The 17,287-nt window shown below is 39.5% G+C and overlaps 1 protein-coding gene across 2 annotated transcripts in view; it reads right to left on the reverse strand.

Annotated features, from left to right (window-relative positions):
- Positions 1-13,765: 13,765 nt before the first annotated feature.
- The window catches only part of epha2b (eph receptor A2 b), a 30,265-nt gene continuing 26,743 nt past the window's right edge, over positions 13,766-17,287 (reverse strand). For both annotated transcript variants that reach the window (XM_081608779.1, XM_008413070.2), the window contains one exon: positions 13,766-16,605. In XM_081608779.1, the coding sequence (XP_081464905.1) occupies positions 16,497-16,605 (109 nt within the window). In that variant the 3' untranslated portion in view covers positions 13,766-16,496. The remainder of the gene's footprint in view (positions 16,606-17,287) is intronic.

Here is a 17,287-nt window from a genome sequence, read left to right on the forward strand (position 1 = left end):
TAAAAAGTCCCACATGAAAAAAAAAAATCAGAAAGGCACTTTTTGTCCAGAGGAAGTGGGGCAGATGCTCTGGCACTAGTGTAAAGTTTGTTCAAAAGAAAAAAAAAAAAAAAGAAAAATCAAAACTGAAAAAAAAATAATTTGAAACTGAAAAAATTTGTTTGAAACTACTTTTTAGAGACAAAGTTTTTAGACATTTTTTTTCCAGTTTCAAACTTGTGGTCCTGTTTTGGTGTGGGGAAGTTGAATTCAACAAAACATTTGATCAAGGATGCTCTCACACTATCAGGTTATTACACCTTTTTTTGTTTGTTTGTGTCATTTTTACATTTTTCCTTCTTGTATATGTGTTTGTTTTCAGTTTAACTGAAGAATTGATGCCTTTTCTCGATCGGTAGAAGCTTTAACATGAGCTGTCTGTGAAGCTCTGACAAAATTCACTTTTAAAGACATTTGAGAGCCACTGTACCTTGGAAAGGCACTTTTAAATGGATTTCCTTTATGGTTGAAACAAACATTTCTGAAGGAGCTCAGCTCTGTTTAAGTTTATTTTTTTGGGGGGGAAAGGCTTACAAAGAATAAACTGCTTTGAAAATTGTTTTATGAATAATTTAGTAAACTCAGAATGAAGTGTTCAGAAGCCTCCTCTGGGTTTACTACTGCCTCTCACTTCGAATAAACCGGCACAATCCATCATAATGCTGTCAGCTAATCATGAAGCGTCCATGTGTCCCTGTTCTGTCTTATGGACACTCTGTCCTAACACCCTGTGCACATTTGAAATGGCTCTTAATTTGTTCTGTGTGACTCAGTCTCTGGTCATTTTAGAGCCCCCGTCATGTATAATAAACCTTGAGATTGATCAGACGCAGTTTTTTTTTTTTTGTGTGTGTGTCAGTTGTATTTTTTCCGTCGAGGACCAAAGAGGCAGTGGGAGGAATGTTGAGCATCCTCGTTAGTCTGTGATGCTCCTCAGAGGGAAGCCACAACCATTCAGTAACAATCATCTCTGTGGTCCTCCAGGAGCTGGAAGCCTTTCTTCGCTGGATCACTGCTGCAAAGTTTTCACGAGGCACCGTTTTTTTTGTTGGTTTTTTTTTCTGCTTCGACTGTCAAGTTTTGATGGAAAACAAATGTGATTACCTCCATTTTCTTATCTCAAACAAAGTTAACTCTGGCTTCTGCGGAACTTTAGTTTTTTCATTTTTCCCCACTGTGTGTTTGCGTAGGGACGGCCAAGTCTAAACAAAATATGGAAACTAATTTTCTGGAAGGGAGAAACTCTGTGTTGTTAACAAGGTCAAGCTGACAGACCACCGTGCTTTTTATAGACCCACCTCATGCATTAAATTTCCTACTTGACATTTCCCTGTACAGACCTGCTGCCTTTGGTGAGTGGGAGCTGACAAAAATGTACTTACTCCAGGAGAATCATTATTTAGCTCAACGGGGTTTGGCTGCATTGAGGCTGCAGAACGTACAGTCAGCAGCAATCAGCCCTGGGAAGACGGCTGATTGAGGGTAAAGCACAGCCAAGGCTTAATCAGTTGCTTCTCGTCTGTTCAGTTTGTTTTTGTTTGGGTGTGAAAGTCAACATCAACTCATATGTGAAATATGTCTTTGGCAGACATCCTAGACTTATATGTGAAATCGACTTTTTTAAGTATCATGTTAAAATGTTATTCCCTCATCAAAAATAACACGTTTGAGAAATCCTTTAGTCTCCCGCGGCAACCATTCAGCTGTCCAAAAGCCTGGGTGAACCTAGCTGCACCCTTCAAGCCGCAGCTCCTTCTCGGACCTGTAGTGTCCAAACTACCAAGCTTCTGCCTCATACAGCGCCCGTCCCCTGTACCTCCCACACTCAGCTCCTTCAGACTAGCCAGCGGCAATTAGCAAACACATCTGCTGAGCTCATTAAAGAGCTACTTCTCAGTGCAACTCTGGTAAAAATGTTGTTTAAGGGCCAATAGAGAAACAGTGTAGTGATGACTTCCTGAAGACAGAGTCTCAGAGTCAGCAGGAGCTTCTTAAAGAGACAGAGGCCCAATTTCAAGTTTCTAAATTATAAAGTCGAATCAGTTAAATATCTGCCATTTATTCAAAATGCTTCTGCCAGATTACTGGGGGGAAAAAAACTAAACAAAAAAAAAAAAACAAGTGGATCACATTACACCAATCTTTAAATTACTGCAGAGGCTTTCTGTTTGCAAAAGCATAGATTTAAGAATCTCGTCGACGAGCAGGAAAGGCTTAAATGAAGACTCAGATCAAATTTGACTTCATCTGTTTATTATTAATATATGCTAGCTGTTTTTCCTTTTTTGTTTCTTTTTCAGAGACCTGAAGAGGTCAGCAGTCCACCACAACAACCATTTTTAATGCAAAAGTGTTTTCTTGTTTTATTTGTAGAAGGAAGTCAGAGTACCCAGAGAGAATCCATGCAGTCACTGGGAGACCCTGCACACTCCACATTACGGCCAGTGGCCACTGGTTCACAGCCAGCCTTTGCTTTCAGTATTTAGGGTTGTTTTTTTTCTCATCTTTACTTTTCTTCTTTTGACATGTTTGTTATGAATCTCCTATTCCTGTTCCTCCATTTTTTTTCTGAGAAGTTCTTTATGACTTGTGCGATGCAAATGAATTTGACTTTCTGAATGTTTTATATAAAAGAAATAAGTAAAAGAGTGGATTGTTTCCCTTCCACTCCACAGTTACCCAGGACTTTGTCTGAATCTATCAAATAAAATCTCACGAAAATGCGGCTTTTAGTTGTAACGTGAGAAAATGCGAAAGACATCGAGGGTTTATGAAGACGTATGCAAGGCAGCGCGAGAAAGAGTTTCCATGCATAAATGGTGGATACGCAGACACACGTCTCCAAAGCAAACATGATGCTTTTGTTTCTTTATCTGGGGAGATTTAATCCTGGCTTAGACTAACTGCTTGGAAAGTATTTTGTGCTGAAAAGCCATTAAACAGCCACTAAAGCCACAGAAATGTCATTTCTATATTTCTTTTGTCTGTGGATTACATTGACAAGGCTCAACCTGTCAGTAAGCTTTAGAGAATCTCGCTTCCTTATTTAATTGAGGAGAAACTTAAACTTTACCTCCCCATGGCCAAGGGTGACCTTTGTGGCTAAGAACCTATCGCGTTTCATATCCATTTTCTAAAATCACATATCGACGGGGCTGAAAGTGCCGGGTGGGCCCCATGATCTAACCCTTAGCGTGAAGTATTTAATATGTTTTTCTTTCTGTGCGCGTTCCACTTTTACCTGCCGTCAATAAGTCAGGAGAGAACACCTGCATGGCTCCCGCTGTTTACGACCAGAAAGAGGTCAGAAGACCAGCATCAAGTGCTGCTTCGCAGCGATGGAACAGAAAACTGTTTCTTTTTTTCACTTTTGAACTTAAATGAATAAAACTGTTTTTATTAATTTTTAACAAAAAATAAATAAATAGTGACACTTTTCTATAGTTGCAGTCTTTTGTCTCTTGCAGTTACATACATTGCACATTGCCAACATCCTATAATAATGGCCTAAGTCATTTTTTCCCCAAAAAGATGATTCAGGCAAAAAACAAAAAAAAACCTCAAAATGACGTAGGAACGTGCACGACATTATAAGCTGAAACAAGAGGAAAAGTTGCAGTAATGTACCAATGAATAAATACAAGAAAAAAGAGGAAATAATGAGAAGAGAGAGATAGAAATAAGATAAAATAAATAAAAAACAAACAATAAAATTCACACACTCCACACATTCTTGCATTCTTGTATTAATCAGAAAACGGTTTCATCAGTCTTTGTTTTTTTTTTGGAAGTGTGAGAATCTCCTGGTCTGACTGCACATGCAGACGACGACGGGAAGTCTCACTTTTACCCGTCTGCACAGCTAAGGAGCCACGGTGCTACGGTCCTGCTCTGCCAGAACTCCCACTGTGTCAGGCACAATGGAACCATAATATTAGCTTTGAATCACATGATAGACCGGCTCTGCTGAAAACCATGTCTGCAGATTGACCGCTCTTCCCTCCCTTTCCTGCCACTTTGGATCTCTTTTTTCCTCTTTTTTTTTTTTTTTTTTTTTTATGCGGGAGCCCCCAAATATCTTCTTTAACTTTTAGAAGAGCATATTTTGATGACACCAACCTCAGTGGCTGCTACGCCCCGGAAAAAAAAAAAAAAAAAAAATCTCAAAATGGGATAGAACTTCTGCTGCCCTACGGCTCTGGTTACTTGGCCTGCAGCGAAGTTGGCAAGGTCTTTCAAGGCTACACCAACAGGAAATTGCATTAATCCAAAGCTGGGCTGAAGTAATTCACTCCCTGCTCCTTTTTGAAGGCTTTGCCAAAGCTTCAGCGGACCACCTCGGCTGTACCGTTAGAGAAGAACAGGAGTGTGAGGCCTCAGGGCCTCCCCTCCATGTGCTCCCTAATTGGTTTAATGACTGTAATTATCTGCTGGGGTGCATGTTGTGCAGGGGACGATTAATGGCCTCCAAAACATATGCAGGCAGGCGGAAACTAAGGGTGGGGAAGGGGGGCAAAACAAAGAATAGCTGTGCAGAAGAAAGAAGCCATAAAAGCGGCAGAGAAAGAGACACGGCCTGCTGCGAGACAGAGATGAAAAAAAAATTAAACAAGGCTGGGAGTAATTTTGTTGTTGTTGTCTTTTGTTTTTGTGGAGCAAGTAAGGTGTTAAAACTCTGTTGTGACTTCAAGATCTTATTTGGGAGCATTAACACTGAAGCCGAAGCACGAGCCAAAAGTAAATAAAATGTTTTGGGTCTTTTTTTCTTTTTCTTAAACTCTCAAATGTCATGTTTGAAGGTCCGTATTTGGTTTGGAGAGAAGGTCAAAGGTCTGGAGCAATTTGAAAAAATTGTGTTATTATGTCTTTTTTTTAGCCACATAGTAGCACAATCAAATAACTATGTTACTTTCTGCTGTATTAAAAATACGGCATATATCAAAAATTACTTCAATGAAATTTATCTACATTACTTGATGCCTTGAAATTTGGCCTCTGTCTCTTTAAGAAGCTCTTGCTGCCCTCAGCTCGTCATCACAACAATGCTTCTCATTATGCCGTTTGCAACCACTCTGAGGAGCGTTGGACTGAGAAGTAGCTCACATTTCCACCAGGCGCTTCATAACTGCTGCTGTTTAAGTTTCCTCATAGTTTACAAGACACAAAAATGACCCTTAACATCTACATCTATATGTGTTCATTTATTATTTATTTTCATTAAATGAAAATTAATGAATAAATACATATACAGAGTATAAACATCATGTAGTCTAACGAAGAAAAAAAGAAATTGAAACTGGTGGAAACGATGGGCCCATGAGGGTGTTTGCCCCAGGCCCCAAATAGACTAACTCTGCCCCTGCACATGAAAACATGTAGAAAATCATGAAAAAGACAATGTGAAGAGTTGCATGCTCATACAAGCAGCATGCAGGGGGATCATCTTCGAGTAAAATGTGTTTTCACAACTGGATTTAGTTGCTGTGGAAATCGGAGTTGTGTTTATGGTACGCTGAGCCTGGAGGCGGAGGCCACCAATTCATCTATGATGATCACTGTTATTCTCTTTGTACATGTTTATGCTTCCCTGACAAACAAAGTGGAAAGTAAAACAAAGGCAGACGGTAAAGAACTTCATCATCATCAGGAGGTTCAATCCCTCTCTGTCAGCTCTCCAGAGCGCGACCTGCTTTGCTCACACAATGGACCATTCACACGTTTCCTGGACTTGGTTCCAGAGCCGCTCGCCAGGTAGCGTCTGCAGAAAGTCACTTTCTGCCGCAGACATTTGTGGTGACATGTCCAAAAAAAAAAACAAAAAGAAAAAACGGTGGAAAAAAAAAATCAAGGCTGGAGAGGACTTGACAAAAGCCCAGGTATTAATCACACAAACTGTCAACAATAATTCTTTTTTTCCTCAGAGACTTTTTGTTTTAACACTGGAGCGGTGAACTTCTCACAGGAACAGAGTAAAGCTACTGATCTGTTTATATAGACAGAAAGTTGTCATTCAACCGTCTCAGCCAGCAAGTAGGTATTCAGACATTTCAGTGCAAAATAGAGATATGTTTGTTTTCCTTGTCTTTGTTATCTTTGTTCTGCTGCTGGAGGATCTGTCTTTTCTTTGGTTTTCAGTTCTGACACATTTTTGGCGCTCCGTTTCTGTCTTGGATTATGTCTCAAGCTTTCAGACTTCTCAATGTCTGTCATTTACTCACACATCTTCCTAAAAAAATAAATAGATGTGTTAGAAACATCAGATTAAGACTTTCATAATGTCTGCAGGTAGTCATGAGAGTCCTGTGATTAAATGGTTTCCTTGTTTTAGCTTTTGTCCTTTTTTGTTTCTTTTTTCCTTTTTCTCTTTTGGTTTTGTTTTTCTGTCTATATCCTTTTTTTTCTGGTCTTTCTAATTTTCAACTACAGTTGAAACATAAAATATTCAAAGTAAAAGAAAATACAAAATCCATGTGCATAATTTGTTATTTTTCTTTTTGTTGTTGTGATTCTGCCAGGCAAAAATCCCATTAGGTACCCAAAGATTTCCAATAGTTTTTTTTTTCCTCTTTCGTCTTCTCTTTTGTTTCATTTTTTTTCTTTCTTATGTTTGTTTTCTTTTTTTTGTTCTTTTTTTTAAATTTTTTTTCACCTTTCTGTTTTTACTTTTCTTTTTTTCCCATTACAATATAAAATCCAAATCTATGTTTAGTTAAAACAGTAAAAGTAAAGCATGTACATCTTTTTACTTTTTCTTCAAAAAAAGAAAGAAAAAAAAACTCCACACATGAAAATCAAATGTTAAATCAAATGTATTACATGTCTATTCAAAACAAAAGCCAAAAACATACAAATTGTACATTATGGTGTTATTTTGAAAGCGGTTTTGATGCCAACATTATTTTTACCACTAACAAAACAGCTGAAACATTATCTGTTTTCTTGTTTTTACGTGTTTCACATATAACTCATTAAAACAGCTGCAGTGCCTTCTGTATTTTTAATAGCACCACCTGTAAATGTGTGATAAAAGTATATTTTAATCCACAGTATTTATTCAAACTTACACTGAAAATGGGTTGTATTTCTCTAACTGCAATGTTTCTAGATTTTTTTTAACCTTCCATCATTCTGGCAGTACATGGTGCCTAAATGTGCCCAGGTCCCTCTTGAAAATGAGATCTGGATCTCAACGGAGTTTACCTGGTTAAATAAAGGAAATAATTTTTTTTTTAAAATGTGTTGTTGTTGTCCAGCCTTGATCAAAGCTCCCAATTGTTTCAAATTTTTAATTATCAATCTAAACAACTTTAGGTGAGCAGTTATTTTCTTGATCCACCTGCATTTGACTCACCTGAATTTTATGTTCTCTTATGTTTTCCATTTTGAAGGCTCAGTCCCTTTTCAATGACTTAAGGTGCCTTCTTCTTGTTACATTTCCTTTTTGATATATGAACATTTCTCATTTTCAACAGGAAATATTTTTGTCTTAAATAGTTTAATTCAATTTCTTGCACATTTATTTCTTCAACACAGCATTCCTGGTGATTTGTAAAGACTTCCAGCTCTTTGTGGTCATTTAACAAAGATAACTCGAACAGAAACCCGCCGATAATCTTCTTGTTCGAAGCCTCCGGAGAACCTGAGCGTCACTGCGAGCCGTCTCCTGTGTGGCAGTGTCTGTGGGACTTTTAAAGCGTCGGGTGACATCAGCAATAATATGGAGCGAGTTAGGCGGACGCTTTTAAAATATACAAACTGTCTGCAGGGAGACAAAGCTTGTGTCAACAGCAGCTTGTGTTACGGCTCTCCGCTCCCCCTCATGTCGTCTGTGGTGACATCAAACAGCTCTCGACAGGCACGCTGAGGGAAGTGCCTGATGCTGGGAATGATTATTTTTCTCCCTATTATATTATTTGAGAAGTTTATTACAGTACGGCTTCAGTTTGTTTTGCTTTTTTACAGACCAGGGCCTGGAGAGGAGCTTTCGGCTGCCTCTCGGGTTCTCAGATCAGGACGTAGAAAGAACGCCGTGCCTCATCTCGAGAATACGGTGAAATTCAGAAAACGAAGGGTCTCGGAGGAGAGTTAGTTCGCAGAATAATCTGCAAAAGAAAAAAGGCCTCAGGCTTCTTGCAAGAGAGACGGGAACGGAAAGACGCATGCAGGAGGACCGATATAGACAGAAATTGGAGGATGTGTTTTCTGGTCAGGAACCCAACGCTAAAATTAGCAAGGATGTAGATTCCTGAGCTTTTGCCAGTTCGTAGACCCGCGCGTGACACTGAGGGTTGCCAAAAGGACATAACATAGAAAAGAATAAAACATGTAAAAAAAAAAAAACACCCAAGGGCAGGGGTGTAGGGAGAGGTCATACACGAGCGATGCTGTGGTAATGTTTTCCCTTTTCCCTTATTTCTTCTCTCAATTGGCCTCCGCCATGGGGAACAAAGACATCTAACAGGCCACAAGAAGGAGGGAAAAGCCGCGGGCCCCCACATACAACGGTCTACAGAGGGGGAAGCTCGGCCCCGGACGCCAAGCCTTCAACACAATCACCACACATGCTATTGTGGCCTGCTGTAAAGCTCTGGTATGGCTCAAATCTCCAGCTAACCCCCCTCTTTCTCTTTTTCTCTCTCCCTACTCCCACCATCACCACCAGACTTCCATCTCCCCTCCTGCTCTTTCTCTCTTCCTCCCCGTGTTCCTCTGTCATTTACAGTACTAATGACAAGATGCAAACTTCAACACATTGAGCCTCTGTGGAGCGAGGATAATCCCATTACAGGGCGAAGACACAGACGTAAACCAAACTCCGCTTTGATGCACTCGGATGGGGATTTGCATAAATCCTAGCAGGGCCAATCATCAGTTGAACTGAGCTGCTCCTGTTTTTCCATCGTGGATGGAAGAGGAGAGTAAAAAAAAAATTCACGTGCTGTGAAACATTAAGAGCAATGGATGGTTGGAGATGGAAAATAGTGGAAGGCTTTCTCAGTTTACAGTCGCCACATAAAGCCAGGACTATTTTTGGGCATCCTATTGGTTTAACAGAGGCAAGAACACACACACACACACACACACACGCACACGCACACACACACACACACACACGCACACGCACACGCACACACACACACACACACACACACACACACGCACGCACACACACACACACACACACACACACACACACAGCCAGCTGGAAGTCAAGGACGAAGGCTCACAAGACACTCAGTGGCAAATCCAACAAGTTCCCATGCGAAGGCCATGTTTCCTTGCCACACGTAGCCGATTGGTTCAATCGTTCCATGTTGACGATCCTCCTTGTAGTGTGTTGCTCTTATCTAGAGACGTTCGTTGAAGGCTGGGTAAGTCGCACCAATCTGTGAGAGTTGATGATTATTCAGAACACAAGGCAGCAGAGATTTCCCTGTCAGGAGGTCACGGGGCGGTGGGGAGATAAGGCCACCAGACTGAGTCAAGGTAAAGACGGGAAGGAGAGCGTGGCGTGTACAAACCTGCTGGATTCCTGTGAAGTTCCATTTTATCTCAGCTTCCAGCAAGTGTGATTCTTGAAATATGACATTTAACTCGGTGCAAGTAAAGCAGATGATGCTAACGTGTTGGCTTAAGTACCACATTCCTGTCAGGGGTTTGGAGTAAAATAAGTAACTTCCATGTGTTTCAGAGGTTCAGTGACATGAGAAAAATACCTACCCCGTGACACGACTTCCTTGTTCCTGTCGTGTTTCGTGTTGCACCTTTGCTCTGCCCCTCCCGCTCCGGTTAGCCGCTGATTGCTGCCTTCTGTGCTGCTGCCTGTGTAAACTCCTGCTCTGCACTCACTCACTGCTGTCATCGTCCGTGTCTCAAACCTGAAGTAGCTCCAAGTAGAGTTTAGATCGGGTCTAAAACCAACCCAACACAACCTGGCTTGAGCCCATTGGCATCCTGATCCAACTTGACTGATCAACTTTAATTACAGGCCCAAAGTAAACCCGACATATCATTTAAGTTAAGATCCTACTGCCTTCGTTGTAACGCCACCATTTAAGTAGGCAGTGTAACTTCTCCTGTTTTTAGCTTTTTGTCTTGTGGTAACAATGCTTACTTTCTTTATTTCCTCGACAGGTTAAACTGTCTACTCCTCCACTCACTACTTGTAATAAGTATAGTGAAGGAGTACTTAGTCTACCTATAAGTAGGTTAATTACATTAACCACACCTTTATGCTGTGCATTCTTGTGTGGTTTTCTCTGTACTGTATGTATTGCAGGCTTGTTAAACCTGCCACAGGAGCCCTGGCCCAACCCAACCTGACCATTGAGCAAACAATCCTGGCCTGAATTTTGAGCCATAAATCTAAACTCTAGTTCCAAGTCAATGTTGGTGAGCGTTTTCGACCTGTTTTCTGCATCCTGACCGTCACTTCTAGCTAAACTTTGCTTCATCTACCCGCTCCCTGATTACCGCCTCTCAGATTCTGGATTTGTTCTGCCTTGTCTGCCTGCTGTGTTGCTGACTTGGATTTTTTTCTGTGACCATCGAATATTGGATTCGATGTGGACATTGTAATCATTGATGCTCCTATGTTTTGCTCTTTGACTTACCCCATTGCCAGAGTTTTTCCATGCAGTTGCACCATCATTTCCAGTTTTCCACATGTAGAGTCTTCTTGTGGGTGCAGCAATCATCCTCTGTAAATGGACTGTCTGGTTTTCCTCTGCAGTTAACATGTCCAAAGTTGCAGGTTTCCCGTGGTCCGATTCACTGAGGAGGAGTTCCTGGGAAACCACCTGGGTTATCTCTTACTTCCTGCTCCTGGAATGTTCCCAGTTTGTTTAACAAGCCACTCAGCTTCTTGTTTGCTCTGCAGAGCCTGGCTAGAGAGCAGCCACAAAGGAGAATCTGTCGATTACGTCGCACTTTGTAGCTTGCCAGTGAACGAACGTCTTATCACTCTTCCTGAGTTTTGGGTAGAATCATTACACCTTAGACATGATCAACATATTGCACAAGAAGGGACAGAGTAAACTTTACTTTAGGTTTTTCAGTGTTTGCAGCCCATCTGTTGTGGAGAGTGCAATCTCTTTTGCCACCGTCTGTTGTGTTTGCAGCATCAGAGTCAATGACCACAGAAAAACAAAGGCTGTTCTGTTCTGGGACCTCTGGAAGAAGATTCCTCATAAAATGAAGGACATTACGGACTCTTCATCAGACAGTCACAACAGCAGTCTCTTCAGTGCAAGGCTTCTTCACAGACACCAATACAGACCGCAGCAGGAGTTCCTCCCTGCCACAGCCATTAGCATCTACAACAACTCTTTGAAGAGAGAGTTGTATATGAGTTGCCACAACATTAAATTTCCCAAGTACTTTTGAATTTTACTGAGCTAAAACAAACAAAAAAAAACAATAGCCTGACATAGTAAAGTTTTGCTTACATATAAAATGTCATAATCTAATTTCTCTCAAAGCAAAATAAAATTTTAACAAGGAGAAGTCTTCTTCACATCTCCTTGCATAGTCCTGCATATGCTTAACTTCTGCAGCTTTTTTTTCGTTTATTACATATTGTGAAAATGCACTCATAACAAAAGGAAAATATTTTTGTTTTATTGTAAGGGTGATCCGTAGTTTCCAACATTCAGCATTTCTGACTTGCTTAAATATTGGTGATTATTAGCTTGCAGTGATAAGAAGTCCATCCATCCAGTGAGCCATATATATATATATATATATATATATATATATATATATATATATATATATATATATATATATATATACTGTGTATATATATAAAATGCTTTAGCACATATATTTTTGTGACGATTGCTTGAAATTTGTTTTCCTGCAAACCTGAGAGCAATGCTTCTGAATGACAAGTAGTTTGTCGTAGATTATTTGGATGAATTAAATTCATCTTTGCATCCAGAATGATAAACTAATGAAGTCATTTCTTGGCCATTTTAACAAGAAGTGAAGGAAACAGAAAGGACTTCATCTTACAGGAAAGGAAAGACAACCCAACACACAAAAAAGGTAATAATCTTTCAAAACCTTCCGTCTCCTATTCACACACACTCAAACAGATGCATTCCTTTTGGATTATTTAGAAAATAAACGCCTCACGTCCCCCATGTAGCTGCTACAAGAGAAAATACAATCTTACATAAGGATAAATAGCTGCGATGTGTTCTGGCATGACTTTTAACCCTTTAGATTAAAAAAGCAGCATTAGTCACAACAGACCATCGGGCTTTATGCTCCATGACTCATCCGTACCTGAAAACAACGCCTTAAATAAATCCTGTTTACAATTGAAATGTTCCAGTTAAATTAGTCACAGGTTCTGGAGATCCGCCAGTTCTGAAAGGGGTTTCTTTCTCACTGAGACAGTTTTAAAAAGGCCTGGGAACCCAGTAAGAAAATACCGACGGGACAAGAAGCTCGAGTCGAGCGGACGAAGACGAGGCTGAGTCAGAGAGTTTTCAAACAAATCCATCTCTAGATCAGATTCTCTGGATCTTTTCATTAAGGAGGCGACGGTTATCTCTGATTTCATGAGAAATCTGCTTAAAGTATCTGATTTACTTCAAACATGACACACTTCAAAATACTCTTCCTTGACACATTCCTTCATGTGGGCTTCAATTTCACACTCTGTGTAACCTCAAGGATATTTTTAAATAACTGATTGTAAATGGCTTAAGTTTTAAATCTCTACATGATCTCAACCAGTGAGGATTAATTTGGACTTAGATTAGTTCATGTGCCACAACATTATTATTATTATTATTAAAAATGTAGTTCTGCATAAAACAGGATTTATGTTGCCCTTTACGGGTATATATAATATATATAAATATATATTATATATACTTATATATAATTTAAGTATATATATATATATATATATATATACGGCTTAAATATATTTTTCAAAATAAAAGCCACAACACTTCACAGTGTATTGTTTTGTAAAGGAAGCTGCACATTATTGATATATGAAATAAAAACTGAATTTAGGTAACCTTTCAAAAATGAATCGTATCTTTAAAATATTTAACTCTCGTGTTTCATGAATTATTTTGAATAACATTCTATACCGTACAATACTGATGAAACGGCAACGAGAAAAAACATTTCCCCCACAAAATGAAAGTTATTTTTGTCAAAACATAAGTTTTTATAAGATTACCTGTTTTTTTAAATATATATTTTAAGTATTAATTTAAGAAAGTGTGTTCCAGACTTCATTAAAGGGCTTTGAAGAGAAAATCTCTTTTTTCCCCCTCATTTTAAAAGTAAAAAGATCAGTTTCTCAGCAAATCCACACTAATCACCAACACATATTGAAATTATACACTTGCTCTTACATTTTGAATACTGAATAGAAATACAAAGTTTTTAGTGCTAGTTATTGAAATATGTTGCTGTTAATGTCAGACCATTCAAACCGGTTGCAGCAGCATCAGAGCCGCTGCACAGGTCGTCTGTCTGGATGCCTGTGTGAAACTGCATGGTGAGATTGTTTCATTTTCAGGACGTAACGAAGCTCTTGCATGTTTACATCAGATTCCGTCTTCAGAGTTAAAATCACTCAGCTGTGTTGTAGGCAAGTCTAGGTGGAAGCATAAACATCCTGGCACCGTGAATACAACAAACAAGCCTTTAGTCCGCCCTGCAGGCAAACAGTTATACAACAGCCTTTGATGAATTCAGCTTAAGACTTTATTTATTCGCCAAGAATGCAATCACAGGCATGAACAGATCAGAAATGGAAAAAAGAGGAAGGAAATGGCTTTGTTTGTGTTTTTCTTTCTTTTAATTAAGGCTTAATGAGCAACCTCCAATTACAAACCCAGCTCAGTGTTTATCAGGATAAATAAATAACAGTTCAAAAATAAATACACTATTAAATACAGCATAAAACAGCAGACAAAAAAGGAAGAATTTGCAAAGGAAGGAGGGGTTTGCTCATAGATGAAGGAAGGTTTGGGAAGTCATGAGCATAGAACAAAAAAAACTCTCTCTCACACACACACACACACACACACACACAAAAAAAAGCAGTCTGAAAATATGATTGATACTGGATATTGTACAAAATTTACAAAATGCAACTCCAACCAATAAACCCAGATATTAACAAAAAATAAATCCCTTTAAAAAAACAAAACAAACGACGACAAAAAAAATCCCATTTGTTTGTGAGCTACAACAGAATCACTCATTTAACGACAAGGTAAAAATTCAAGTAAAAGAAGGTGTACATCAGTAACACACAAGATTTGCAGTCATGGATTAAGAGCACTGGGGGGGTTTCAACTACAAACTACTCGCTACACAGAAGAGCCGCTTTATGTAAAGAGGAGTAGGCAGACTGGTGTTCATCTTCCACAAACAGGCACTTTGAAAAGTCTGGAATGAGTCGAGCAGCTCATTCTTAAAGCATTTCATTTAAATCTGAGAATAACTCACTCAATTGAATGTTAATAAGGACGCTTGCAAAATGGTGAAACTGCAAAAAAAGATTATAGCTGAGATCTCTCAGCGGTTTTTTGTTTTTTTGGTGAGTATTTTTCTTGACTCTCACTTATTTTTTGACAAGTTTTGAAGAAAACCCACTTGTTTCAATTACAAAAAAGTCTTGACTTTCATATACACAGTGCCTTGCGATTAATATCCTTGAACTTTTTCACATTTTTGCAAATTACAAAACACAAAATCACAAGTATTAGGTTGGGGTTTTTTTTTACGTGACAGACCAACACAAAGCCGTACATCGTCACAAAATGGAAGACCAATGGAAAGTTTTAAAACTCTTTGAACCCCCCTTTTACTCTGATGTTTCTAAATAAAATCCAGCCAACGGCACTGCAAACAACAATGAGTTCATTTAAGTCAAAGCTAAAAACCGACCTGTTCAGAGCTGCCTCCGATCCACGACAACTGGAACATTGATTATTTAATGTACATTTGCTTCATGATTTGGATGATGGCAAAATGTTGCGTTTTATTGCCTGTTCCATAATCAGCTACTTAAGTTTCTATGGTGTAAAGTACTTTGAGCTGCCTTTGTTGTTGAAATGTGGAAAACGAATGAACTCGACTTGACTCGGACCAAACAGGCCTGGGCTGAAGTTAGAGCCAGGTTTAAAGCGAGATGAGGCCGTAAAACAAAATGGGATGGAAACCCAGCAGCAGAGCTCCAACTCCCAGAGAGGAGAATCTGTTGACATGACAGCTTTTACCAGACACATTAAAATCTTGCTCCAATGGAAGTGTGGCAAGTCAAAACCACTTGTAGTCAGATAGTCATATAAAATACTGTTTGCAGTTTATCCCCAAACAACGTAGGGAACTCAGTAATCAGGTCAAAGTAGGCACTATCGGGTCGCTATGGCAGCACAAAAAAATAAAATAAAATAAAAAATTTCAGGCATAGATACAAAACTTTTCCTCATGATACATGGAGGAGGCAGTACCATGCTGTGGGAATGATTTTTCTTTTTTTTATATATATATTTGCCTTCCACTACAAAACAATGTGTTGGTCTGTTGCACGAAATCTCGACAAAAAGAGGCAAAATGCAAAATGGTTCAGAGGACAAATAGCTTGTCCGTTTTTGGTTGTAAATGCCCGTTTATGTTTACAATCATGTGACAAATATGAGACTCGCTCCAAGTGCTACATTATATGATTCTAATAAAAATGTTTTTGTTGATGTTTTTATGTAACAGTTCATTGCAAAAGAGGAATAGTAATAAAAAAACTTGCTTTGTAAAAAGAAAAAAACAGTACCTTATCATCCTGTCTTTTTTTGTGTGTGTTTTTTTTAATTTTTTTTATAGTTTTTTTGTATATAAACACCACCCATAAGATCATAGCTTAATTTCTGCACAGGACCAGCAGAAACATTCACAACCTGTTTTATTTATTTTTTTAACCCTAAATCTGGACTAGCTCAAGCTCATTTCATCCTCCTGAGAGCCAATCAGTGAGAGACTCATAATCTGAACTCTGACTGGACTCTGCTGCTCTTACAAACGTTCTCCCTGTTCATTTCGTAACAAACACAGGGTGCAATTTCATAAAGCTGAAGCAGGAATGGAAAACGGACGAAAGTGAATGAGCGACGAATCGCATCGGTACGGAAGACAACTATAGTACAAAAATAGCTATTTAAATATCAAAAGTCTACATTACACATCTGTTGAAGGTATGTGCTCCGTTTCACTGTGGGCAAAAAAAAAAAAAAGAAAAAAAAAAGAAGAGGAAATCTAGAAGGTACAGTAAATTAGTCTGATTGATTTGGCCCAAAAGCTTGGCACATTTCTGTCCTGGTTCTGCCGTTTGGGTGCCGTTCCCCGCAGAACGCTCCAGCTCAGCCTGGGAGTTCAAAGGGTTGCCTGTGTCCAATTTCACATCCCTTTCATTCGGAGGATCACACAGCAAACACGCTCAGGGTGCTGGTCTGGTCCTTCAAGCCCAAGATGCTGTAAGCTATCCTCTTCAAATGGCCGGGCAGTCGCACGCCGATGTTCTTAATGTCCCTGTGGAGGAGAGACAGAGCGGTGTTGAAGAAGAGCTGCGCACATATTTGCACCCTGGCCTCATTCCAACAGTTTCCACATGCATCCTTCCAGCCTCCCAAAGTCTTGGAGTAATCACAGACTCATTTAGGGTGATGAAATGCCAGCCTAGAGTTGAACGCATTCAGGTTGAGCTTTTAAATCGGTCCAGCTAGGTGGGGCGCATTCCAAGTTCGCTCTCTGCCAAAGGTTTAACTCATCTTCCACAATAAAACGGGCATTAGCGGGGGTTTCACTTTGCAAAGAGACACACATGCAAAACCTGCAAGAAGCCCTGCATAAACACCAGCCCGGAGTCAAAGCCTTAATTACAGCTTTAATTACTTAACGAGGATTCTCCCCGTTGACCATGAATCACTTTGTCTGGGAAGCAGAGGGTGGATCGTAAATGACTGGTGGTTTCCAGAGAGTGCTACCAGATGCCCTGAGATGGAAACAAGAAATCACACCATGCTGCACGACAAGCACTTCAAAAGGGCTCGTCTCGGCTTTGTGGTGCAGATGTCTTCCCGAGGATCAGGAGAGTTAGTTACATACATGTTTGGAGCTTAATAAAATTGCGTGGCACGAGATCTCACGACATTTAGTATTTTTACGTTTTTTTGTTTAATTTTTCATTTGTATCCCATAGTATCATCCAGTC

Source organism: Poecilia reticulata, chromosome 7 (genome assembly GCF_904066995.2).
Source record: "Poecilia reticulata chromosome 7, P_reticulata-male-v2, whole genome shotgun sequence".
In the NCBI taxonomy this organism is placed as follows: Eukaryota; Metazoa; Chordata; class Actinopteri; order Cyprinodontiformes; family Poeciliidae; genus Poecilia; species Poecilia reticulata.